We start from the raw sequence: 27484 nt of genomic DNA on the forward strand, positions 1-27484 counted from the left end.
ACACAGCCGTAATTCCATAGTCCTAGACCATTATCTCAATGAAACATTCACATGAGCATCGCTAGGTGGATCAGAATGGAGGAACCATGTCAGGAATCATAAAGGCATCTGGGATTGAATTCAGTTGCCTGAACATTGACTATTAACACCATGGAGGGGACCCTGGGTCTGCCTCTGAGCTTTCAGATGTTGCTCCAGAATGACCCAACCCTTCTGAAGGTTGCACGATGTGCATGTTAAGTGCATGGCAATGTCCTTGGCCCTTCGGTGTTAGTAATAGGTGAAATTGTGAGTTGAAACAATAGTACAAAGAGAAAAGATGATTATATTTGAAAATCTGCTAATTAGTAGAGGGTTTCTTTGTATTAAGAACCAGTTGAAATTCTGCTATTATGTATCTTAGTTACTTTATAACTAAAAGTTATAAGCAATTAACGTAGCCATATATGGGGAAGGGTATATGGGTGGATCCAGGGGAGTATTGTGAGACTCTACCGAAGCAGAACTCACGAAGGTACCAGGAGTAGTCAAGTGAAAATAAGAGAATGCTGGCATCCACATAATGACTGGGACATGCCCAAGGAACAGAAAAGTGAACAGGACGACCTGAGGAAGATTTCTTACTTCATCCGAGGAAGACTCCTTACTTCATCAGGACGACCACCAGAGGGGGGCTGCGCAAGCGCAGAAGAGGCTGATGTTGTAATAGACTGATGTGGCAATCCTTAATGCATATATATTAGTCAGTGATGTAATCTGCGTTGAATATGTATTAGTGATGACATTTTAGTGTATAAATTGACAGCGATGTGACGGGGTGGAAGCCAGATTTGGGTGCGTGCCCCTGGTTTCCCAGCGCTGCAATAAGGCACCTCATATAATCATCCCGGTGGTTATGTGTCAGCTCTTACGCTAACATCAGGACAGAGCAAACAGCGCCACATATCTATATGAGGACAACCAAACCTGACCTGGGGCATTTCACTGCATCTGTCTCCTTCCCTGCAACTTAACTAGTTCACCACAACTTACAGGAAAATATGAAAAAAAAAAAAGGTGGTTTCTTGGTTTTTAAATTATCTTATTTTTCCCCTTTATAAAGTTTTAGTCCAACTGAAAAGAAAACTAAAATACCTCTTTTAAGAGTGCTGGGAGGAGGGATTAGGAGATCTGAGGTAGTTTCACCTTCTTCGAATTTAGATAATTAAAAGTTGAGTCATTCAATCAGAGTTTTGTGTCTCCATCTGTGCTCAGTGAAGGTGTGTTTCTGTATCTCTAGTATTTGTACAGATAAAGAGAGCAGCTTCAAGAGTTCAAGTTTGAAGACAGACACACACACAGAGCGTTCTCCCCTCCCTGTTTTTCCATCCCCATCAGAGGCTGGGGTCAGGCTGCATGAACTGGGCTCCTTTTAGACTCATTGAATCAACCAGGTTGGAAAAGCCCTTCAAGCTCATCCAGTCCAACCACTGCCCAGCCCTGTCAAGGCCATCCCTAACCCATGGCAATGAGGGCCTCGTCTCCACAGTGTGTGAACACTTGCAGGGACTGCGACTCCTGCACTGCCCTGGGCAGCCTGTTCCCATGCCTGAGCACCCTCTGGGGCAGGAATTGTTCCTCAGCTCCATCTAAACCTGCCCTGGTGCAGCTTGAGGCCGTTTCCTCTTGTCCTGTCTTTTGGATTAAAACAAACTGAAAATAGGTTTGAGGGGGGCAGCTGATCCAGTTTGACCTCCATAAGGTATTCAGATCCTGACAGGAATTAGTTTAATCCACAGAAAATTATTCAGAGATGCACATACCATGGACAGAGGGTACATGGTACAAGTCCTTCTGATGTTCAGACCTGCTCTGGACCACATCCATCCTCAACAACTGTCCTAGGATGTGATAAAATAACCTCTTACTCCCATCCATTCTAGAAGGGATCTGTCTATCTCATAACTAGACTATAAATTTTAGATGTTGAGTCAGGTTGTTAGAGGGTGAAGTTTTTACAATAAAATAATCATATAAAATAGTAAAATGATTATATTTGAGAAGTTTATAAATCAATTGTAAGGCTTTGTATATTAGAAAATGTAACGTTGCTGTTTTGTATCATAGTTCCTCTATAACTAAATGTTACAATGGTAGTCTTGGTAGCAAGAGCTAACATAACTCTATATGGTGAGGGGAGTATGGGTGTATGTATTGTAAAACTCTACCCCAGCAGAACCTAAGTTTAAGATAGCCAAAAAGGGCATACCAGAAGCATCCTGGTGAAGATAAGAGAATGCTAACGTCCACAAGGCGATTGAGACCTAGCCAAGTAGAGAAAAGGTGAAGAGGACAACCGGAGGAAGACTTCTTACTTCATCTGAGGAAGACTCCTTACTTCATCAGGGCGACCACCAGAGGGGGCTGCGCAAGCGCAGAAGAGGCTGATGTCGTAATAGACTGATGTAGCAATCCTTGATGCATATGTATTAGTCAATGATGTAATCTGTGTTGAATATGTATTAGTTACGAAATTTTTAGTGTATAAATGGGGAACGCGATGTGACGGGAACCGGAACCAGATTTGGGTGCGTGCCCCTGGTTCCCGGCGCCTCAATAAAGCGCCTCACATAACCATCCCGGTGGTGATGTGTTTGTCTCGACGCTAACAAGGTGGCCCCATTCCCATGCTTATTCTCCAATCCCAAACTCATAATGGTAGGAAAACCACATTTATGAAAGCCAGTCAGGCGTGGAGGGTGGATGTAGTGGACTACAACTTGCCTCACAGCTTAAGAGACACAAGCAAATCCATCCCAAGGCAAATAACGACAAGTAGTTAAATTTATATCAGAGAGTAATTAGCTGGGGATAGCAAGAAAGAAACTTTCTTCTTTGTTAACAGCGAAGTTCACTTCTGCAGCTGCCTTGTTGACAGAGATGACTCATGTCCAAAGCAAGAGAATTGGAGGGTCAGTGTGTTGGCATGTTTCTGTATTAAGGACAATTTCATGGGCCTGGATCATAGAATCCAGACTGGTTTGGGTTGGAAGGGACCTTAAAGCTCCTCCAGCTCCAACCCCAACACCTTCCACTGGAGCAGCTTGCTCCAAGCCCCTCTGTCCAACCCGGCCTTGAGCACTGCCAGGGATGGGGCAGCCACAGCTTCTCTGGGCACTCTGTGCCAGCGCCTCAGCACCCTCCCAGGGAAGAGCTTCTGCCTCAGAGCTCATCTCAAGCCACCCCCATTTCTTTCCAAAGCATGAACTGCGGTAAGCAAAGACACAGAAATAAACTCACCAGCGCTTGAAGAAGATCTCCCTGCTTCCTCCACCATGACCTCAGAAGGGTTCTTTGCTCCAAAGTAACAACAGTGTCTAAAAGAAGCCATTCTGAAATCACCCAATTCTCTTTCTAAAACAAAAGAAAATAACTTGGCCAACAGTTTTAAGGGAGCAAACCCAAACCCAAACTGAGATTCTCCTTTTCATTTCTACACCAACGGAAACTAAGGTAGCTAGGTTTCCAGGCAGTCTGGAGAGAAAAGCTTAGTACTCCATTTTGCTGGTTCTTCCCATATCAAGACTCCACACACTGAAGAGGAATCACATCCCCAGTGTAGAATCTACACAATCAAATCCCAAGTCTTCAACTCCTTTTCAACCAAAAAGGAAAAAATACCTATTTTACTTGTTTCCTGACCTGTTTTAACCCACCAGCTAAAAGAGACATAGAAGAGACCTCCAAACAGGACATGAATCACCTTTTTCAAACACAGCTGACATTAAAAGCCAAGGTTCAGTGTCTCCTTACCTATTTTTGAACCAAGGTCCCATTACAGCTGAGGAGACTCAGGTCAATGCAAACAGCACAGTTCATTCAGATCTCTTCACCTGGAGCAATGGAGGTGTCTGCCTTGCAGTGAGGGGCATGAACCCCACCAAATCTCCCTCAACAATAAAGGGAGCTGATGGACCCAGTAAACACATAAGGGTGACATGGTGCATTCAAATGCAAGGAGATAAGTACTTGCCCAAGAACATGAGATGATTCCTAAATCCAATCACTAAGTACCCAAAGAAGGGGAGGTAGCTCCTACCCAGCATTTGCTCAGCTGCCTTTAAACCAGATTTAACTACAATGAAAGCAGCTCCAGCTGAGAGTTTGGGAGCTAAAGCCATTAGGAGCTCATCAGCAGGAATGTGGAAACCCAGCCACCTCATTGCTTGCTCATCATGACCCAGCAGGAAGATGCATTGCAATGCTGGCTGCTGCTTCTGCTTCCTAGAACCTCATGTGGTGTTTGCTCTGCTCTCCTGGTCAGAGGATAACCCCATTGAAGGCAGTGGCAGCCCTTAGACACAGCAAACCACTGGTTTCCTTAAACACACACAAAAGGAGCAAAAAGCTTTTGGCTTTGAGAGCAGCAGCTCCAATGTGAAGCCACAATGAGCACAGCAATAGGGTTGTAGGCACAAACTTGTGCTTTCAAGACACTAAGAGCTCATGTTCCTATTTAAACACTTTGTGATGGTGAAGGAGAGAGCAGCTGGACATAAAGTCATTGAATATTGTTGTAGAAGGCACCAGAGAGACCTTATTGTGGCCTTTCAATACCTTAAGGTACCGCAAGAAACCTGGAGAGGGTCTTTGGACAAGGTCCTGTAGGGACAGGGCAAGGGGAATGGCTTGAACCTGCCTGAGGGGAGACTGAGATGAGCTCTTAGGCAGAAGCTCTTCCCTGTGAGGGCGCTGAGGCGCTGGCACAGGGTGCCCAGAGAAGCTGTGGCTGCCCCATCCCTGGCAGTGCTCAAGGGCAGGTTGGACACAGGGGCTTGGAGCAAGCTGCTCCAGTGGAAGGGGTTGGGGTTGGAGCTGGAGGAGCTTTAAGCTCCCTTCCAACCCAAACCATTCCATTATTCTATGATTTCAGAGACAAAGAATTCATGTAAGAATTAATGGTGTCCCATTCTTTTTGACTTGATGCCTCCTGCAAGTTCTCCATGTGCTTTATCTTGCAGATGAGGGTAAATCTGAGATTTCCTATTGTGAATTTGCAGCATGGGAAATTCCAGTTAGAAACAGAGGGAGAGAGAAAACCCCACTGTAAGAGCAGCCAAACACTGACATAGGGGCCAGGGAGGGTGTGAAACCTCTGTCCTTGGTTGTCCCCAAAGCTCAGCAGGAAAACAACTGTCATCTGGGTTAAATAATAACCAGGGAATTATCAGGAAGCTTTGGGAACAAAGCAGGATTCAGCTGATTGACCCTGGGTGCCTGTGAGTTGTGTGTTGTCAAGGAATCAGCAAACACTTTGATCCTGGCTTGATTCAATTCAATCATGGAGCTTCTCCCTCCAGCCTAGGTTATTATGTGTGTCTAGGATAGCCCTAAGGCTCAGAGATGGCTCCAGGTTTCACCATGGTCCTGGCAGAGGCTGCAGCTCCATGGGCTGAGGTAATGCACACATTGGAGTATTTTGGGGTGGTTTATGTATGCAATGTGTGTCCATCACCCAGCATCTCTCTGTGCAGGAAGGCAACAGGAGAGGCATCAGGGCAGGCAATGCCATTGCTCCAGACTGCCATGGGCTGACACACAGGAGGTCTGAAGGCTGCTGAGCAACACCACAGCTCCTGTGCTCTGTTGTGGTCAGGCTGCCATGGAGATCATGGCTTCTATTGCTGCCAACAGGGGGATGGAAAGGAAAGGTGTGGATCAGGGGGTAGTGGTTTCTCAATAGTATCTGCCCTTTGGTGGGGATTCATTACTACCACATTTTAAAAGACTTTCAAAGCACCTTCATTCATAATAGAGGTCAGAGAAGTCCCCAAGAAAGGTCTGGATTGCCATAATCTTGCATGTAGTGGATTCAACTTTGTGAATCTCCAAGAGGAACCTTGGTCTAATGTGCAGGAAATACAGAATTGTGAATTTCAGCAATACAAGAAACAGGCCTGAGGTTTTGGAAATACATTTTATACCGAGAGCACCATTGCATGATTATGCTTCAGTCTTTGCAGAGAAAGGGTCCACATAATGCAGAAAATCCTGGCTGTAGACAGAAAATTCCCATACCAGGTTTGATTGGCTGATGGCTTGGCTTCGTGAGCGAAGATTTGGGAAGGGTTTTAACCACGCTTACTACAAGCACGATGACCAAGGGCAAGTGGGCTATCCAAATCTGGTTGGATAAAAGGTTGCTTAGGCAATCAGGAAGTGTCCGACCACAGCTGTCAACTCCTGATCTAAGTCCGCCCCTATGCAGCATTGGATCTGAAGCTGCCCATGCACCCTGTCACCTACCGTTTCGACCCTTAGACAAGTGAGAGTGAGCCCTTCCAGCCTCCTCAGTGGATTTTTTAGGTGAAGCACAGCTTGCATAGAACTGCCCCCCCCCCCCCCTTTAAACCTGAGGTTTAACTGCCACGACCCGGCTAGCTAGGACGGTGACAGCAAAGTCCACAGGTCGTAGGTTTTGTAAGAGTGTCCTTCTCTTTGATGGAAGACCATACAAGGCTAGGCAAGCTCCATCAGCCCGGGTTTGAAGATAGGAGTTTTCCTTCTCCGATGAGGAAGGCCTGTCTTCGCTAACGAAGATTCGGAAAGACCTTTAACCACGCACTCTGAACAAGACTGTCATCTCCTGGGTCAATCACAAGCGACCAATGATGCAATAGCACAACAAGCATCTAGGCGGGTTCTTAGAGGCGTTGTCATAAGCCCGCGGATGGTAGCCTCACGCCAGTGGCTCCTCAGACAAGCGCACGCACCAGGGGTATGAACCTGTGGTTCCTCTCGTACTGAGCAGGATTACTATTGCAACAACACATCATCAGTAGGGTAAAACTAACCTGTCTCACGACAGTCTAATCCCAGCTCATGTTCCCTATTAGTGGGTCGGCTCTTCCTATCATTGTGAAGCAGAATTCACCCATACCAGGTAGATAACAGAGGTCCTGCCATGGAAGTCTAATATCATACTTGGTAAAGGAAAATTAAATAGTGACCAGAGACAAATACTGGGAAATAAGTTCCCCTTTCTACTCTATTTCTGTCCCTGAGAAGAATAACTCCATTTTTACCCATGCAGGGACGTGGTCTGGAGGGAGGGAGACTGCCAGAGCAGTGAGCACTGCCTGAGCTGTTGGGTGCAGAAGGTGATGGGTTCTACTCTGCAGGACTGCCACGGGGGTTTGTTTCCTTAATCTCTTTAAACAGAGACAAAGGAGAGCACCACGGTGTGTAGGGACCATCCCACAGTACCTGAGCAAGAGAAGTAGAACAAGGACACAGAACTATGTCAACTGTATCCAAGACTCCAAAGCATCAGGAAAGTTGGTGATGATGAAGCAGATACAAGGCCAAGCCAAGTCAATCCCCTGGTCAGAATCCTGTCTAGCAACTGCTAAAAAGATCCTTGAGGAAGCCTAGATCACCAACAAAGGATTATAAAGATATGCACACCTCCTGCTAAACTGGAAGCAAGAACTCCTCTAACATAGCCCAATCTCCCTGGGCTGAGCTTAAACAGAGATGGGGGCAAATGGGAAGAGGGAACCCCAGCTGTGGCTGCTCAGGGGGATAAAGGCCTATTAGTTCATCCTGGGACAATAGAGCACTGCCTCAAAATGCCCCTTTCTCACATCTGGGGAAGCCCAGAGGCACCAGCTCAGGTGTTGGAAATCCAGGCACTGTATGTGGATAAGCCCACTGGGGATGGAAAACTGGGCTCTCGAGTATCCACAGATGGACATTAGCAGCTCCAGAGATAGATTCACTTGTGCTTCATGTCCCACTTGGGGACCCTGTGCAAGATCTGAAATGTCTTTAAACCCATTCTCATTCATTTGTCAAGGTCAGACTAAATACTTTGCATGGTCCACAAGTATGTCAGAAATATCTTAGGAGCTGCTCATCACTGCTGCTGGGCAGCTGTGCTCAGGCATGGCTCACCCACTCCATGTCTCTCAGATGCCCAAGCACCACAATGCCTTTCAGAGGTGATTTCACACCCTTTGTTTTTCCTTTTGTTTTCCTGTGGTAAATCATGAGCAGCCCTGGAGGCTTCCTCCCAGCAGAGCACATGCAACTGTATTTACAGCCCCAGCACCACAAGCTGGGCTCTTGGAGTCTGGCAGGAGCTCACCTCTCTTCACATCAGGTGCTTAACAGAGCTGACGCCTGTGTGTGGATGTTCTCTGCTGCACTGGGGATAAACCCTTGGCTCCCATCACTCGGTGACAGAGGGAAGGCACAGGAGGTAACACCAACACAAAGCAGAGCCTCACCTGCAGTGAGGCAGTGGGCTTGCGTCTGCATGTTCTAGTGTCCCTTTTTTGGGAGCTATGTCAGAAAACAGCCTTACCATTGTGGGTTCTTTTTATAATAATAGGGAGCAATGTCTGACGCAGGCTGTGTTTCCATAGGCAGCTAAAGCAAAATGAAGTGATTTATTAATTAACTTATTATTATTTATTAATTAACTTATTATTATTAACTCACAAAATGAAGAGTTAAATGAGGATGAATCTTACTCTGTTATAAAGAAATGTAACATTGCAGATCGTCAGCAGAATATAATCACTAACAAATCAGCCTTTGGAATCAGCCTGTTATAACACCAAGTACTTTTGAAAGCAAGCAACTTAATGCCCATGGGTTTAGGATGTTTCAGCATGCTGGAGCTCAGAAATTTATAAATCATGTATTTATCCATGTGAATATTGTCTGTTGTGAATGATCTCAAATATTCTGATAAATGTGATCTGGTGACTGGAATGACAACTAGAAGCCGAGGAAAATTTCTGGAGGTCATTCATGTGTAAGCTGGGATTTCACTGGGAATGTGTCTTTTTCTCGCTTCAGGTTTCCGTTCACTCCTATGAGCTTCCTCTGAGGTGTCTTCTGACACAACTTGCCTCTAATCGTAAGGTGATTGAAGATCTGATTCTTTTCTCAAATATAAAGAACCAACGTCTGTGAATAAATCCAGAGTTCTAATTGTCCCAGCATAGAAATCTGAAAAATGGCATTTGTTGCTTCAGTATGCTCTTTGTTCTTTTTGAAATATCTCAACATAAAACCATAAAGTATATATCATTTGGGTGAAAAAAATGTAGTAGAATATACTAAAATGTAGTAGTTAAAATGGTCACCGATTAGAATTAGGTATGGTCCAAATATGAATCTCCATTTTTGAATGTTTTGATGTTTCTCTTCTTTCTGCCTCAGCAGGGAACACCTGGTCATGGGAGGAAATCACACCCAGAATAAATTCATCCTGTTGGGAATTACAGACAACCCATATGCACAAACTCCTCTTTTTGTCTTGTTTCTATTGATTTACATTGTCACTTTGGTGGGGAACGTTGGCATTATCACATTGGTGTGGGTGTCTCCCAGCCTCCACACCCCCATGTACTTCTTCCTCTCCCACTTTGCCTTCACTGACATCTGCTGTTCCACAGTCATCTCCCCCAGGATGCTGGCAGACCTGTTATCAGAGGACAGAACCATTTCTTTCTCTGGCTGCATGATGCAGTTCCTCACCTTTGCTTTCTTTGCTGCTGTTGAATGTTACCTCCTGGCCATGATGGCCTACGACCGGCACGTTGCCATCTGCCATCCCCTGCTTTATGTGACCATCATCTCCAGACGCATCTGCTGGCAGCTGGTAGCATCAAGCTACCTATTTGCCTTCCTCACTGCTATCATCTGCACATGGTGCGTGTTTGGAGGTTTCTTCTGTGGTCCCAACCACATTGACCACTTCTTCTGCGACCTCGTCCCAGTGCTAAAGCTCGTGTGCTCCGACACCCACAGCACTGAGATGGTCATCTTTGCCTTTGTCACCATCAACATCGTGGGCACAAGCATGACCATTGTGCTCTCCTACATCTCTATCCTCCGCACCGTGCTGAATACGTGTTCAGCACAGAGCAGGGCCAGAGCCTTCCACACCTGCGCCTCCCATTTGATGGCTGTTGCCTCCTTCTTTGGGTCAGCATTCTTCATGTACCTACAATCTCCATCTAGCTACAGGAGCCTGGATAAAGTTGCCTCTATTATCTACACTGTGATCAACCCCATGCTTAACCCCTTCATCTACAGCCTGAGGAATAAAGAGGTGAAAGGGGCTCTGGCAAAGTGCGGGAGGAGGTTGTTCTACCACTGGCAAAATAAAAGAGTTCGGTCATCAAGGACATGAATAAATCAGCCTTTGGAATCAGGCTGATAAAACATCAACTCCTTTTTAAAGCAAGCATCTTAACGCCCATGGGTTTTGAATGCTTCATCGTGCTGAAGCTCAGAAGGGTCCAAATGTCCAATTCACCAATGTAAATTGTAAATTTTTTCTGTTTGAATGATCTCAAATAGTTTGATAATTGTGATTTGGTGACTGGAGTGATAATTACAAGCCAAGGGAAATGCCCAGAGCTAATGCATGTTTAAGCTGGGATTTCACTTAGACCGGGAACTCACCTTGCTCCGAGTTGCCATGCACTCTCCATGAAGTTCCGCTGAAGTGTCTTCTGACATACCTTGCCTCCAAAGGGAAAGTGAACAAAGATCTCATTCTTTTCCCAAACCTGAAAACACACGATTGAATAAATCCATAGTTTCAGTGTCTCAGCAGAGAAAACCAAAGAAGCCATTTCTGTTGCTTCAATGCATTCCATGTTCTAAATACCACAACTTAAAAACATAAACCATATAAAATTTCTCTTAGAAAATAAAGTATGAATATACTAAAATATGGCAGTTATACAGGTTAATGATTGCAGTAATAAATGGTCCAAAAGCAAATCTCTATTTGTAATTATTTTTGAATTATTTTTACCTCAGCAGGTAACACCTGGTCGAGGGAGGAAATCACACCCAGGCTAAATTCATCTGTTGGGAGTGACAGAAATCCCATGTGCGCAGACCTCTCTTTTTGTCTTGTTTCTATTGATTTACACTGCCACTTTGGTTCGGGTGTCTCCCAGCCTCCACACCCCCATGTACTTCTTCCTCTCCCATTTTGCCTTCACTGACATCTGCTATTCCACAGTCATCTCCCCCAGGATGCCTGGACACATTCCTGTGTAACATTATCTAGGTGTTCCTGCTCCGGCAGGGGGATTGGACTAGATGAACTTTTGAGGTCCCTTCCAATCTGTAGCATACTCTGTGTGTGATGCTGGCAGACCTGTTATCAGAGGACAAAACCATTTCTTTCTCTGGCTGCATGATGCAGTTCCTCACCTTTGCCTTCTTTGCTATTATTGAGTGTCACCTCCTGGCCATGATGGCCTATGACCGACACGTTGCTGTCTGCCAGCCCCTGCTTTATGTGACCATCATCTCCAGCAGTGTCTGCTGGCAGCTGGTAGCATCAAGCTACTTATTTGCCTTCCTCAGTGCCATCATCTGCACATGGTGCGTGTTTGGAGGTTCTTTCTGTGGTCTCAACCACATTGACCACTTCTTTTGTGATGCAGTCCCAGTGCCAAAGCTCGTGTGCTCTGACACTCACAGCACTGAGATGGTCATCTTTGCCTTCATCACCATCAACGTGGTGGGCACTAGCATGATCATTTTGCTCTCCTACATCTCTATCATCCGCACCGTGCTGAGGATGTGCTCAGCACAGAGCAGGGCCAGAGCCTTCCACACCTGCGCCTCCCATTTGCTGGCTGTTGCCTTGTTATATGGGACATCATTCTTCACGTACCTACAACCTCCATCTAGCCACAGGAGCCTGGAAAAGGTGGCCTCCATCTTCTACGCCATGGTCAACCCCATGCTCAGCCCATTCATTTACAGCCTGAGGAACAGGGAGGTGAAGGGGGCTCTGCTGAGTTGCAGGAGAAGGTTCTTAAACCACTGGCCTGTGGGGCACTAAAACAATGGCATTCTCCCAATAATCTCCATGATTTGATGTAGGTTTTCCTACAGTTACTGCACAACAGTCAATGACAGTATTGCATGAGAAACAGTTGCCCCAAATCACATCATCATTCCTCTGAAGGAAACCAAGAGTAGTGGAACCTTAAACTTGAATTCACTTTGCAGTCACCAGCTTGCATGAAGAAAATACCCTCAATTACCCCAGGCCTCTTTCCCTCACAGGAAAGGCCAATCAGGTCTATTCATTTATAACTTTTCTCACTGGCAAATATCTATTTTTCTTGCAAGATTCGTGACCTTGTCCCTCAGCTCCAATAAAATTCCTCCCTCTTACCTGTGAGTTCTTTATTAAAGCTGCTGGGGTGGGAGGGAAGAGGAAGTGTAGTTTTACATTTGCTTGCTGAAAAAGAGTCACAGAAAAGGTTTCAAAAGATTCATTGCATTTGTTTGTGCCTTTCAAAGAGAAGAAGCTGTTGGGAATCAAGGTCTCAAGCTCCAGCTTTGAATATCATGGGGAATCCCTCCCCAGGCTGCAGCTTCACAAGAGATTTCACTTTAAGGCAGAAACTGTGGACAATATCATTCATAATACAGGATGATGAATGGTGCTGAGGCTACCCAGTGTTAAGGATAATTTGGGCACATTAAGGGGTGATCCCATTCATTTTAAGGGGTGTTTTACATTCTTCTTAAGTGCCATTTACTTAAATGGTGCGATCCATGGAATTCCATCACGAGACAAGCACCTACATTCCATGCCCATGTTTAACTCTTGCTAGTGCACACCAGGAAATACCAAACAGTGTATTTCATATAGGAGTTAAGACAGTGGCTCATTTCCATAGATGAAAGACAACCCTGAACACAGAATCGATCCTAACCGAGAGCTGTCTGGGTCTCAGAGAAGCCAAAACACACCGATGGGGGAAAATATCTTTCCTTTACCTGCTGTGAGTGGGAATTAACTGATGTTGTGAGCAGAACACGGATGGTGAACAATCTCTTCTGTGTGCTCTGGCAAACAGCAGCAAGAGATGAGATGTTGTCTGTTGTCTGTGGGAAAGTGGCTTCAACCTGTGCTCAGAGAAGGAGGCAGAACCAATATAATCAGAGGCTAAAGAGCTTGGCAGGACAGAGACCTTTGATATCATAGAATCATAACATCATAGGATAGTTAGGGTGGGAAAGGACCTTAAGATCATCCAGTTCCAACCCCCTGCCATGGGCAGGGACACCTCACACTAAACCATGGCACCCAAGGCCTCGTCCAACCTGGCCTTGAACACCACCAGGGATGGAGCATTCACAACCTCCCTGGGCAACCCATTCCAGTGCCTCAGCACCCTCACAGGAAAGAATTTCCTCCTTAGATCCAATCTAAACTTCCCCTGTTTCAGTTTGAACCCGTTACCCCTTGTCCTGTCACTGCAGTCCCTAATGAAGAGTCCCTCTGAGTTTCAAATGATGAAGATACTTGTATTTTGAAACATGTTTCTTACATGTATTAAGCTATCAGTGAAACTTGATTGAAAGACATTTTCCTATGGTGTTGCTATAATCTGTCATCCTTAACTGGTACTTACCTGGCAGTCACAGTGGTTCAGTCATTTTATATACTCAGATTTCATTGCTTATTTACTTCATTTCCAAATGCACTAAAGACAAAAAACTGGGGTTGTTTTTCCTGATCTGTCTTCCCTTAAATGTTTCAATCCATACTTTGTCCTAACAGGAGATTTTTAATTCAGTATTCCTGGTTTATCTCCGAACACTTTTGTTGTGACCACAGCGAAATGGGGTTCTGGTGAGGGGATGAATGTTTAAAGAAGTAATCAGAAATGGAAGTAAGAGGTGGGAAAATGCTTATAGAAGGGAAGTAAAATAAGTCAGCAGCAGGATAAAGCAGCTGCAAACAGTCTTCAACCCTACCCACTTCTTGCTGGCCTGAGTATCATTGTAGTAGTAGCACTAGTACGTTGTGATGCATCACACTGTCACAATGCCACAAATAGCTCAAGGAATGAGGCAGAAATGACAAAACATTTCTAACAAAGTCGAACTGCCCTTTCATGTACCTTTAATTGACTCAAAGGAACATTAAAGCTTGCTGCCATTGTGCCAATTGGTGCACACAAAACTCAGTGAGCCTCAAGTAAAATCATGAGTGTGACCACAGAACCCAGGTTTGGTGTTTGTACACTTGGCTTGTGCTGAAGTACACGTTGTGCTTCATCCCTTTGGGTTGGGAGTGCATCTCCTCTGCTTCCATGGCTCTCTGGGTGCAGTTGCAGTGGTGATCTCCAGGCACAGAGTGATCAGTGGGAGAGATCAGGGGGGTTTAAGTTCAAGCTATAAAAACCATTGCCATACGCAGGGAGATGAAGTGATTCATGTGCACATTTGAATTTGGTTACAGCACTTGGTGCTTCCAAGTAACTGCAATCCTCAGTTATGCAAAATCATGGAATCATGGAATGGTTTGGGTTGGAAGGGAGCTTAAAGCTCCTCCAGCTCCAACCCCAACCCCTTCCACTGGAGCAGCTTGCTCCAAGCCCCTGTGTCCAACCTGGCCTTGAGCACTGCCAGGGATGGGGCAGCCACAGCTTCTCTGGGCACCCTGTGCCAGCGCCTCAGCACCCTCACAGGGAAGAGCTTCTGCCTAAGAGCTCAGCTCAGTCTCCCCTCGGGCAGGTTCAAGCCATTCCCCTTGGCCTGTCCCTACAGGCCCTGATGAAGAGTCCCTCTCTTATTCTATCTGAATAAGTTGCTTCACATGTTGTGTTCTCTTTTCTTGAGGGAATTGTCCAAATGTCTCTATTTTTCATGAAAACTCCATCAGAAACTTTGATTAAAAGCTTAGAAAGTGAGCATTTCACTTCACACCAACTTAAATTAGATTTTGACTGGTTGCCATTGCATTCATTCATTATTCATCACAGTTCTTTGCAGAAGACCACGGTTTCCAAAGGTGCTTATTTTAAACCACAAATTTATTCAGTTTGTCATTGTACAAGTTCATGTTCTTCCAGCAATTGTACAGTTCATTAAACAGAAATGGTGTGTTTGGATTAAATGTTAAAACCCCTCCATCTACTGTTTCATTTAGAGCATCTTCCCCCTCAATAATGCGATGACATACAGAAGGGGATGTGACATGGTCAAATCCACAAAGCACAGACCTGGTACTGAGCATCCAGAAAGGAAAAGATGTAAGGACCACACATCCCAGGAAGATTTTAGCTGGGACACACTTCTGGCCACATACTAACCTATGTGTGCCTGTCACAGGTCCTTAGCACTGCTCCAGCTCACTTACACGGGATAAATGTATTGGATGCTCATATCAGGTATCACAGAGTCCCAGAGTGGTTTGTGTTGGAAGGGACCTTAAAGCTCATCCAGGTCCAACCCCTGCCATGGGCAGGGACCCCTTCCACTGGAGCAGCTTTCTCCAAGCCCCTGTGTCCAACCTGGCCTTGAACACTGCCAGGGATGGGGCAGCCACAGCTTCTCTGGGCACCCTGTGCCAGCACCTCAGCACCCTCACAGGGAAGAATTCCTTCCTTACATCCAATCTGGATGCCACCTGTTTCAGTTTGAACCCATCACCCCTTGTCCTGTCACGCCAGTCCCTGATGAAGAGTTCCTCTCCTGCATCCCTATAGGCCCCCTTCAGACACTGGAAGCTGCTCTGAGGTCTCCAAGCAGCTTCTCTTCTCCAGGCTGAACAGCCCCAGTGTTCTCAGCCTGGCTCCATACGGGAGCTGCTCCAGCCCCTGAGCATCCTCGTGGCCTCCTCTGGACTTACTCCAGCAGCTCCATGGCCTTCTTATGTTCCCTGCAGAGAAGGACTTGGGGGTGTTGGTTGATGAGAAAATGAACATGAGCCGGCTTCAGTGTGCGCTCACAGCCCAGAAACCAACCGTGTCCTGGGCTGCATCCAAAGCAGCGTGACCAGCAGGTCCAAGGAGGTGATCCTGCCCCTCTGCTCTGCTCTCGTGAGACCTCACCTGGAGCATTGTGTGCAGTTCTGGGGTCCTCAACATAAAAAGGACATGGAACTGTTGGAACAAGTCCAGAGGAGGCCACGAGGATGCTCAGGGGCTGGAGCACCTCCTGTATGAAGACAGGCTGAGAAAGTTGGGGCTGTTCAGCCTGGAGAAGAGAAGGCTGCGGGGAGACCTCAGAGCAGCTTCCAGTATCTGAAGGGGGCCTATAGGGATGCTGGGGAGGGACTCTTCATTAGGGACTGCAGTGACAGGACAAGGGGTAACGGGTTCAAACTGAAACAGGGGAAGTTTAGATTGGATCTAAGGAGGAAATTCTTCACTGTGAGGGTGCTGAGGCACTGGAATGGGTTGCCCAGGGAGGTTGTGAATGCTCCATCCCTGGCAGTGTTCAAGGCCAGGTTGGACAGAGCCTTGGGTGCCATGGTTTAGTGTGAGGTGTCCCTGCCCATGGCAGGGGGTTGGAACTGGATGATCTTAAGGTCCTTTCCAACCCTAACGATTCTATGATTCTAGGATTCTATAGACACCAAAACTGTATCAGAACTGCAGGGGATACCAGAGCTGTATTGAACCTTTGGTCCTTCCCTCAGATCTTCAAGCTCGTTTGGGATGAAGAGTTATCAACCAGGCAATGGAGACAGTGGTCACTGCCTTACCTCAAGGCTGAGCCTCCTTTTTGTGGGAACTACTTTCATTTAGCACAATTTAGACACAAAACACCATGGTGCTGTCTCAGTCCTGCTATTAAATAACTGATACTTATTTGGATGAATTCTTGACTACTCAGTCCATGCTTAAGATCACCTGAACCTGTCTGAAGAAAACCATTCATTCCCCAAACTCCTTCTGGCTGCATCAACACCTCCAAGACCAGTTCTGCAGAGACCTACCCAGGAAGGTAGATGAAGAAACATTATAAAACCTTTAGGAGAAATATTAAATGATAACCTTGTCCCAGACATTTAGAAAAGACAAAGGATGGGGCAGATAGAAGAGAAAACCAAGCTACGTAAATGTGGGGAAGGAAGAAAGAGAAGAATGTAGATGGCTTTAGATGTTTTCAGTGTCAACCTGTTTTTCTGCTGGAAGGCACCAGACTGACAGTCCAGGAGATGCACTGAAGGAGGGAAGGAAAGGATTTCTTTGTGGTTTTGAATGTCTTTCTTCCTCATTTTGCACTGGGCTAAACCAAAGGCTTGTGAAGTGGGAAAATCAATATAACAGCGGGAGAAATAACCCTCAACCAAATTTAAAAATGAAGAATAATTATAATTCAAAGACTATTGAAAAGAACTACATGAAGGCAAAAAGAGGCACTAAGAATACCTGGGTGCGCTTGTGCAGGGTGAATAATGCAGCTTGAAGTCCCAGATGCAGACAGCTGGGTACTGCACTTGCTCCATCAGCTTCGTCAGGGGAGCCAGACCAGCAGCCCCTTGGCTGTTCAGGGGGAAAGGAGGACCCCAAATCCTCCCTCCCAGCAGCACTCAGGCTCTTTACACCCCTACTTAAATTGGCAGCAGAGCAGAGGCTCAGATATGACTTGTCCCCATTTAGCACAAGGGCTTTGTTGACCAACAGACTGTCAGAGCTTTATTTCACAGAATCGCAGCCTGGTTTGTGTTGGAAGGGACCTTAAAGCTCCTCCAGTTCCAGCCCCTGCCACAGGCAGGGACCCCTTCCACTGGAGCAGCTTGCTCCAAGCCCCTGTGTCCAACCTGGCCTTGAGCACTGCCAGGGATGGGGCAGCCACAGCTTCTCTGGGCACCCTGTGCCAGCGCCTCAGCACCCTCCCAGGGAAGAGCTTCTGCCTCAGAGCTCATCTCAGTCTCCCCTCGGGCAGGTTCAAGCCATTCCCCTTGGCCTGTCCCTACAGGCCTTTGTCCCAAGCCCTCCTGCAGGTTTTTTGTAGGCCTCTTCAGACACTGGAAGCTGCTCTGAGGTCTCCACACAGCTTCTCCTCTCCAGGCTGCACAGACCCAATGTTCTCAGCTTGGCTCCATACAGGAGCTGCTCCAGCCCCTGAGCATCCTTGTTGCATCTCTGGACTTGCTCCAGCAGCTCCATGTCCTCCTTGTGTTAGGGACACGAGAGCTCTATCAAATCCTCTTGACCTTCCCCCAGTTCATCATTGAGGAAATGCTTATAAAGCAGGCAATGGAGACAGTGGTCAGTGCCTTATGTGAAGTCTGAGCCTCCTTTTTGTGGGCACTACTTTCATTTAGCACAATTTAAACACAAAACACCATGGTGCTGTCTCAGTCCTGCTATTAAATACCTGATACTTATTTGGATGAATTACTGAAGGCTCAAGTCACGATTGAAACCACAGGAAGCTCTTTGAAGAGAACCGTTCATTGTGCTGGTTCTCAATAACCTGCACTTGCTGTGTGATCTCCTTATCTCTAATAATGACCAATAATGAGCAGTAATGACCAATAATGGCCAGTAATGCTCAATTCCATAATCACATATTCCACATATTCCTTCCTTACCTCCACAGTACTGAAGGGCTCCAAATGTGCTTTCAAACCCTGCAGAGATGTGGCAGCAGCTTTCGCTCCCACAGCCTCCTCAGAGCCCCCTTCACCTCCTTGTTCCTCAGGCTGTAGATGAGGGGGTTGAGGGTTGGGGTGAGGATGCAGTAACACAGCGACACCAGCTTTCCCTGATCCCATGAGGATGCCTCATGAGGCTTGACATAGGTGAGAATCCCGGGTGCATAGAAGATGGTGATGGCAGCCAAGTGGGAGGCACAGGTAGAGAAGACCTTCAGCCTCCTCGTGGCCAAAGGGATCTGCAGGACGGTGTGGAGGATGTAGGTGTAGGACACCAGGATCATCAGGAGAGAGACCATGGTGTTAAACACAGTGCTGTAAACCTGCAAGACCTCATTTGTGCTTGTGTCTGAGCAGGAGAGCTGCAGGAGGGTGGGCAGCTCACAGAAGAAGTGGTTGATGCTCCTGGCCTGACAGAAGGACAACCTCCCTGCCAGCGTGATGTGCACCAGGGAGGTGAGGAACCCGATGGTGTACACCAGCACCATCATGCCATAGCAACGCACCCTGGTCATGGCAGTGGTGTAGAGCAGGGGCTTGCACACAGCCGTGTATCGGTCGTAAGCCATTACCCCATAGAGAAAGCTCTCACAGACAGCCAGAGCCAGGAAAATATACATCTGGGCAAAGCAACCCCAAAAGGAGATGTGGCTTCTCCCCAGCAGGAAGGTCTCCAGAGCTTTTGGGATGATAGCAGAGGAAAGGCAAACATCCATGCAAGATAAGTGGCTCAGGAAGAAGTACATGGGGATGTGGAGGTGGGGGTCAGTGTTGATCAGCAGGATCATCGTCAGGTTCCCCAGCACCATTAAAACATAGAGGGATAAGAAGACTGTGAAGATGGTGGTTTGTAGCTCTGGGGCATCAGAGAAACCCAAGAGGATGAAGCTGGAGAGAACAGTGAGGTTTCCTGTATCCGTCATTTCAACAAGTTGATGGATTTGGATTGAAATGAAAGGAATCAGTGAAATAAACCCGTACGAGAGAAATAATGTGGAAGTTTAGTTGGAGTTTAATCCACAAAGTAAATGCAATGGAAAATGGTGTATTTGTAATGCTGTATTTCTGTCTGTAGCCCAAGATCTGAAGTCAAAGAGGTGAAGGAGCTCATTACAGAGCCTGAAATTAAAAGAGAATAATTTTACCATGATTAATACACACATCACTAATGAAACACTGAAAAAGATCATGTCTATCCAAATGTAATACAATAAAATCGAACAAGTACATCTCAAAATGTGGAAAGCAGAAAACATTTTGTATCTTCTCTGATTTCTGGGAATTTTAAGGATTTTTTTCTCTCTTTTTTGTATTTTTCAGAGTGGATCAGTGCTCTTCTGTAGATTCATTACTTGTGCTGCATCCTTTTCATCACAACACAAAGCCATGTACTTGACATTTGTTTTACGTTCTAAGTTTATCTGCTTTTGAAGACCCCCCACCCTCCATAATGTTAAGGGAAAGCAGTGGTCTTGGCTCCAGCAGAGCTTTGCTGTGATTGCAGTGAGCTGCCTATGACCAACCCAAATATGCACCTAAGGGTGTAAAATATATCATATATAAACCAAAATTTTAAGGCTTTAGCTTGGATATTTTTATCTCCAGCATACAATGCCTCTGCAGATGAATTATTTAATGGAATGTCAATCTATGAATGGCTACATCAGTGCTAAAATACCCCTAAATCTGTAGTAGATGGGGTCAGGAATGTGGGTTTTTGAAGTAAAGCCACCCTGTATTAGGGCACTTCTATTCACACTGCAGGCTATCATAGTATTGTTTGGGTTGAATGGACCTTAAAAGTCATCCAGTCCAACCTCCTGCCAAGAACCCCCACGCTGCATAAGGTTAAGGGAATGCAGTGGTCTTAGCTGTAGCAGAGCTTTGGTGGGATTGCAGTGAGCTTCCTATGAGCAAACCAAATACGCACCTAAGGGTGTAAAATACAAAAACCATAAAATATAAACCACAATTTTAAGGCTTTAGCTTGGATATTCTCATGCTAAAATATCGCTAAATCAGTTGTAGATGGGGTCAGGAGCATTGGTGTTTTTGAAGCAAACCTACCCCATACTAGGGCACTTTTATTCACAACAGGGTTTATCATAGAACGGTTTGGGTTGAAGGGAAACTAAAGCTCACCCAGTCCCAACCCACTGCCACCAACAGGGACCCCTTCTACCGGAGCAGCTTGCTCCAAGCCCCTGTGTCCAACCTGCCCTTGAGCACTGCCAGGGATGGGGCAGCCACAGCTTCTCTGGGCACCCTGTGCCAGCGCCTCAGCACCCTCACAGGGAAGAACTTCTTCCTTATCTCCAACCTGAATTTCCCTGTTTCAGTTTAAACCCATCACCCCTTGCCCTATCAATACAGTCCCTGAAGAAGAGTGAAATTCAACATGCCATCAAGCATGTGAGAGGCAGCATGACCAGGGTCAAACTGGACCCACCACCCATCAAACCCTTTTGTACCTGCTTGGTTAAAGAGGAAGGTGGTGGTGGATGCAGTGCCTGCAGCTCCTCCTGGAGACCATGCGATGGGTTGAAGGAGAGATGCTTGGGAGCAGGATGCTCCAGGCTGGCTGGTGGAGGGGTTTTATCTCACAGGAGGCATTACCTCAGAGGCTTGTGTTGTGCAAACTGTTCTCCCAAAGGACCCTCCTCCATCGGATAATTAGTTTGACTTGATCAGCAAAACAACCTCTCAATTCCTCTCTCCCCAAACTCCTTCTGGCTGCATCAACACCTCCAAGACCAGTTCTCCTGCAGAGACCTACCCAGGAAGACAGGCCCAGGACAGTTTGCTTTGTATTTCCCCATCTATCACATACCTCTTCCTTTCAGTGTTTCCCTGAGGAAGCCCTTTACATCCACAGGGATCATCTAATATTGCATTGAAGGGAGCTGAAAACAAGCACAACAAAGCATCCTCTGTGTGGATGGTTTGCGCTGGTCATGGGGAGTCCTTTCCATCAGATGCATTTATTTCCATACACTTGACTAGTGATTGTACAACACTTTGGTCAAAAGCATTGGCTCAAAACGTGGCTGCTTTGAGGATATATCAGGATGAAGTCAGATTTCCCAGTCTTCATCTGAAGAATCCTGAGTGCCGGTGTGTCCTGAATGCTTCTCCTAGATGAAGAAACATTATAAAACCTTTAGGAGAAATATTAAATGATAACCTTGTCCCAGACATTTAGAAAAGACCAAGGATGGGGCAAACAGGGGAGAAAACAGCTCTGAAAGTGTGGGGAAGGAAGAAGTATACAAATGGCTTTAGATGTTTTCAATGTCAACCTGTTTTTCTGCTGGAAGGCACCAGACTGACAGTCCAGGAGATGCACTGGAGGAGGGTAGAAAAGGATTTCTGAGTGGTTTTGAATGTCTTTCTTCCCCATTAGGTTACTGGGCTAAAACCAAGGTTTGTGACATGGGAAAATCAATATAACAGAGGGAGAAATAACCCTTAATCAAAGTTTGGAAACAAGAAAAATGTGCAATTCAAAGAATATTGAAAAGAACTACATGAATTCAAAAAGAGGCACTAAGAATACGTGGGTGCACTTGTGCAGGGTGAATAATGCAGCTTGAAGTCCCAGATGCAGACAGCTGGGTACTGCATTTGCTCCAAAGCTTCATCAAGGGACCCAGGCCAGCAGCACCTTGGGTGTTCAGGGGAGAGGAAGACCCCAAATCCTCCCTCCTAACAGCACTCAGGCTCTTTACACCCCTACTTAAATTCGCAGCAGAGCAGAGGCTCAGATATGACTTGTCCCCATTTAGCACAAGGGCTTTGTTGACCAACAGACTGTTGCAGCTTTATTTCTTAGAATTGTAGCCTGGTTTGTGTTGGAAGGGACCTTAAAGCTCATCCAGCTCCAACCCATGCCACAGGCAGGGACACCTTCCACTAGAGCAGCTTGCTCCAAGACCCTGTGTCCAACTTGGCCTTGAACACTGCCAGGGATGGGGCAGCCACAGCTTCTCTGGGCACCCTGTGCCAGTGCCTCAGCACCCTCACAGGGAAGAGCTTCTGCCTAAGAGCTCACCTCAATATCCCCTCTGTCATTTCACGTGACCAAACCTTGTGGTCTGGAGTTGAAATACCTGGAAATATCAGTTAATATTTCCTTAAAACCAGAAATAACACCAGAAATCATTTGCTAATATAAAACATGAGCTTAGATATCTGTGGTTTGATGCCAGCAGGGCAAAGCCACCACCTTCTCCCTTTTGCTCTCTGAATCGTGAAATAAAGTTTATTGTTATGTTTAATAGCATTTAAATAATAAGATATATAAATTTCAAGTAATATTTAAGTAACAATCAGTTTGGACAACAACTTTCTTTCCAATACACAGTCACTGTCAGGTCTCAGGCTGCAGCCAGAGAAAGTCCTGTCCATGCCAGCACAGAATGTAGCCTTGGTTTAAGGAGAAGCGTGTTTTCCAGCTGTCATGCTTCCAAGTATGTTTAGTCCCTGCTTTGTGAAGGTGCTATATCCACCCTTCCTTGAAGGTGCTATATCCAACCATCCTCTTCAAGGTGCAATATCGAACCATCCTTGAAGGTGCAATATCCAGCCTGCTGCTTCTCACCAGGGCAGGGTAGCCCTCTCCTTTCAGCTGACTAGGAACCATGAATGGACAAAGAGCAGAGGACTCTACTTTTTGCTTTCCTCATGGCATTCTTCATATCTGCATTTCTTAGGCTGTAGATGAGTGGGTTCAGCATGGGGACAACCACAGAGTACAGCATGGAGACCACCTCATCATGCTTCGAGGACTGGCTGGAGATGGGGTGCAGGTACATGAAGAGGGAGCTGCCATAGTACAAAGCAATGGAGATGAAGTGAGAGGCACAGGTGGAGAAAGCTTTGCGTTGACCAACCACAGACCGCATCCGCATGACAGTGGAAAGGACCGACAAGTAGGAGATGAGGATGAAGACCGTGGTGCTCAGTACCTTGAACCCCACCACGGCAGCAACCATCACCTCGATGGCAGGGGTGTCAGAGCAGGAGAGGGCTAGCAGTGGTGGTCCATCACAGAAGAAGTGATTGATCGTCTTGGACCGACAGAACGGGAGACGAGATATGGAAACCGTGTGTATGGTAGAGCTGATCACGCCAGCTAAGTAGGCACCAGCCAACATCCCAATGCAAAGCCTTTGGGACATGACTGTGGAGTAGAGAAGGGGGTTACAAATGGCCATGTAGTGATCGTAAGCCATAGCAGCCAGCACGTAGCACTCGGTGGTGGCACAGGTTGCAAAGCAGAAGAGCTGAGTGGCACATCTAATGAAGGAAATCACCTTCTTCTCCACTAGAACATTGAGCAAGGCTTGAGGGATGATGGTAGAGGAGTAGCAGACATCCAGGAGAGACAAGTGGCTTAGGAAGAAGTACATGGGGGTGTGTAGGCAGGAATCCATTCTGATTAATGCAATTAATTGCAGGTTTCCTATGAAGGTAACCACATAGATGGCAAGGAATAAGGCAAAACACATCACCCACAGGTCTTCCCTGTTTGTGAAGCCCCAGAGGGGAACATATAATTATCTTCAACCATAGTGAATCTAAAAGAAGATTACCTGCTTTATGTCTTTAAATTGAAAATTCTGAATAGGCCCAAATCCCTCAATAATGTTAAGAATGTCAGGTTTTGTCTATCAGTCAGTTACACCACTTTAAGTCAATATAAAGTGTGTATATATACATATATATACACACACATACATATATATAAGTCAATAGGAGGTAAATTCTTTTTCAGAGAGGAAAACACCAAGTTCCCAAGGCCAGTCTTGGCTGAACACCACAACCACCACCAACACACTTGGAAGCAAGTAGGTATTTTAAGGCAAGGAGGGAGGGCAACACCAGAATGAATAAACTGCAGGGTTCCTCATAGTTCCTCTCAAGCCATTGACACATGGAAGTCCTTGAATTCCCCAGTAACTGCTGGGAAAAGGGAATTATTTCTCATCTTTTGGGTGCTGCCAGTCCAGTGTGAGTACATGAGGAATAAATAGCTGTTCTCTGTGACCCAGGAGGAGCTCTTTGAGAGCAAATGTGGCTTTCCTTAGGGTAGGATGGTGCAGAGCCAGGATTTCTCGCCTCACTTTGCTTTAGACACGATGCCTAACTTGGAGACAAAAGATACATTCAGGCTTGATCAAAGATAAATTCTCCCTGGGAGAAATCAGCAGCTCCTAAAATCACAGCTTACAACAGGCAGAATAAATCCTCATTGATTTTTCCTGCCTAACATTAATCATCACTTGACAGAGTTACACCAGAGAGCAAAGCAGGAGTGCGCGTGGCTGGTATCTGACAAGCAGAGCCATGCTTAAGTCATCATTATTTGATGACCCTTTGCTGAAGGGGTGAGCTCCCCCTCCAGAGCCAGACTCCTCATTTCAGATGTCCTGTGAGCAACGCATGTGGTCTCCTGGTGTTATTAATGGGGATTTAGAGCTGCTTTTCACTGCTCACATAGAGATGCCGGAGGCAAAGCAGCTCCTGAGCCATCACCACGGAGCTGGAAGATGTGACCCAAGTAATGAAAATCAAACTGTTTGGGTCTGGGGCTCAATCCTCCCCCTGAGGCAGCATCCACCTGCCCAGACACACACATCTCCTGCCAGGGGACAATTGACCTGAAGCTCACAATTAACAAAGGCTCACCCTCGCTTTTTCTTGCTTGACAAACCAAGTGCTTGGTCTGAAGTGATCCAAGGCGCAGATATGAAACCTGGGATGTGTCTAAGGCTGCAGCTTGTGCTATACACAACGGCTTCCCCCCAGCAATCACATCTCCCTGCAGCTTGAGCACACTGACTGGAATGGAGATAAATTAAACTGAAAACCCATACCTTGCTGCCTTCGTTTAGATATTATCCATGCAGGTTGTGGGTCCACACTCTGCTGAAGAGTTAACTGAATATTTATCCCTGTATTCCTGGGGAAAGGACCTCCATTTGTGGCTTTCCTACTCCGATTTGGTAAGATCTTGCTTTTTGGCCAAGCTTTCAACAAGCTGCCCTAGGACTCACCAAGCAGACTGTTGCTAGTGTTATCCAAGATGTAACTCTTGACATTATGGATAGGAGAACGTCCAGATGCTGTTATAATCCTACAGCCAAGCAAAACCTTGCATCACAACCTCCTGGTTAGGTAGCAGTTAGCTTGCTCTCATAGAACCATAGAATCCCAGAGAGGTTTGTTTTGGAAGGGAACTTAAGGCTCATCCAGCACCAGCCCCTGCCACGGGCAGGGACCCCTTCCACTAGAGCAGCTTGCTCCAAGCCCCTGTGTCCAACCTGGCCTTGAACACTGCCAGGGATGGGGCAGCCACAGCTTCTCTGGGCACCCTGTGCCAGCGCCTCAGCACCCTCACAGGGAAGAGCTTCTGCCTAAGAGCTCATCTCAATTTCCCTCTGGCAGTCCAAAGCCATCATAGTGGATGTTATCCTCAAGATCTCAGTACAGGAACAAGGGGAAGGTGCCAGATATATAAAGCTAAAACACACTGTTTGGCTAGCTGCTCTTTCGAGAGTCTTACAGCACAAACTATCAAATGAGTGAAGAAAGGGATCGTTTAAAATATGAAGCAAAAGAGCCCCATGCTCACAGCACCAGCATCCCTCTGATTCCTCAAGGGGATGGTTTCTGCTGCCCTGAAATAAAGCAGAGGAGGTAAGGTTTGCTACAAGGCCTGTGGATCCTGTGGATGCCACAGGACAAAGCAGGGTTTTCATATCAGGGATTTCTTCCTCTTTGCTCTCAGATCCACTTGAAATGGGTTTTAATACTCCCAGCTTCTCCAGGCTCCAGCTAGAAGGGTAATGCTGCTCTGTCTTCTCCCATGCAGCATCTACCCGTCCTTCCAGAGCCTTGTCCTTTGTGGTATTCACAGAGCCAGGGGTAAAACAAGTCAGGGGATTACACATTAACTGCCAGGGAGCTGTCAGACCAGGCAAGGGTCAGCCCAAAGGGCTCCCAAGAGCCAGGTCAGGATACACCCAACAGGTTTTAAAATTAATGGCACCAGAAGGTCTTATTTGAACAATATCAGCCCCTTTAAGAGTTTTATCCAGCCTTCAAAAATCCCCAAAGGTGGTTTAGTACATAGCAATATGTAGTGTGTCATATCCGTATTCAAAAACAAGATTACCTCTTGGGAAGCACTCTTAGAAGCGTTCAACCCTCAGTGTAGGTGAAATCCAGCTCTCCTTTATCTCAGTTCATGCTGCTACTTAGAAGGAAAAAATAAAGCACAACTTCTTTTTCATTTTGATGCAGCTGCCTTTACTTTTCAATCAGAAATGCTTCCATTACTGTGCTCCCAAAGATGAGAGGGGGCTGCAGGGCCTTCCAGGAAAGGACAGAAGTCACCTCTTTACTCCCCAAAAGCCCTAGTAGGGAATGACCCTGGTTATTCCTGCCTAGCACTTAATGTTCTGTAACAAAAGGTGGGTTTCCTACCCCATGCAGGTTACCAGGATGGATCCACCAGTAACCCAGGAACTTGGTTACTGTATAGGCATCCTCACCCATTTAATTCAGCATCAGAGAGCACCTAAATAAGCCCAGCTGCTCCCCTGGGATTATTTAGGTGGTGATGGGTGTGATTTACATACATCAACAACAAGGAATTAAATCCTTCACCTCCATGGGATAAAGGTTGAGACCTTACCTGGTTTGAGATCTGATGTGTTTTCCTTTGCTTTCATTATAAAATCTGGGACGGCTTTGTCAGGAGTAAAGATGTGCAATGGGGACACTTTCTGAGAGGGATCTGTGAATCTGTAGGAAACAACTGATGGAGAAAGGAATCATTTAAAACACCAGGAATTAGCACTTCAAATTGTGTATGGATAGCCCAGACTATTTAATGAAAAAAGCATTTAAAAGGCAGAGTGAATTTGATATCCTCAACATCAGGAGGACATGGATCAAGTCCAAAGGAGGCCAAGAGGACGCTCAGGGGCTGGAGCAGCTCCTGTATGGAGCCAGGCTGAGAACATTGGGGCTGTT

General features: G+C 46.2%; 4 protein-coding genes across 4 annotated transcripts; 2 read left to right on the plus strand and 2 right to left on the minus strand.

Annotated features, from left to right (window-relative positions):
* The first annotated feature begins 8327 nt into the window (after positions 1-8327).
* Positions 8328-10189, plus strand: LOC130612026 (olfactory receptor 1020-like). The gene is made up of 2 exons (XM_057433314.1): positions 8328-8351; positions 9251-10189. Exons 1-2 carry the CDS (start codon positions 8328-8330, stop codon positions 10187-10189), a joined length of 963 nt encoding a protein of 320 aa, XP_057289297.1.
* A 68-nt stretch (positions 10190-10257) lies between these two features.
* On the plus strand, positions 10258-11869 carry LOC130612027 (olfactory receptor 1020-like). Its single transcript, XM_057433315.1, has 3 exons — positions 10258-10296; positions 10909-11034; positions 11147-11869. Exons 1-3 carry the CDS (start codon positions 10258-10260, stop codon positions 11867-11869), a joined length of 888 nt encoding a protein of 295 aa, XP_057289298.1.
* A 6542-nt stretch (positions 11870-18411) lies between these two features.
* On the minus strand, positions 18412-19365 carry LOC130612028 (olfactory receptor 8I2-like). Its single transcript, XM_057433316.1, has one exon. The coding sequence runs from the start codon at positions 19363-19365 to the stop codon at positions 18412-18414; it is 954 nt and encodes a 317-aa protein (XP_057289299.1).
* A 3708-nt stretch (positions 19366-23073) lies between these two features.
* Positions 23074-26892, minus strand: LOC130612029 (olfactory receptor 5AU1-like; the record flags this gene model as incomplete). The annotated part of the gene is made up of 2 exons (XM_057396445.1): positions 23074-23944; positions 26826-26892. Coding segments are annotated over 2 exons (938 nt in total), but the record flags the coding sequence as incomplete, so codon positions are not given.
* Positions 26893-27484: the final 592 nt, after the last annotated feature.

The sequence above is a fragment of the Pezoporus wallicus genome, unplaced genomic scaffold (genome assembly GCF_028554395.1).
Source record: "Pezoporus wallicus isolate ANWC-B61680 ecotype Strahan unplaced genomic scaffold, APGP_CSIRO_Pwel_v1 contig_11778, whole genome shotgun sequence".
Classification (NCBI taxonomy): domain Eukaryota; kingdom Metazoa; phylum Chordata; class Aves; order Psittaciformes; family Psittacidae; genus Pezoporus; species Pezoporus wallicus.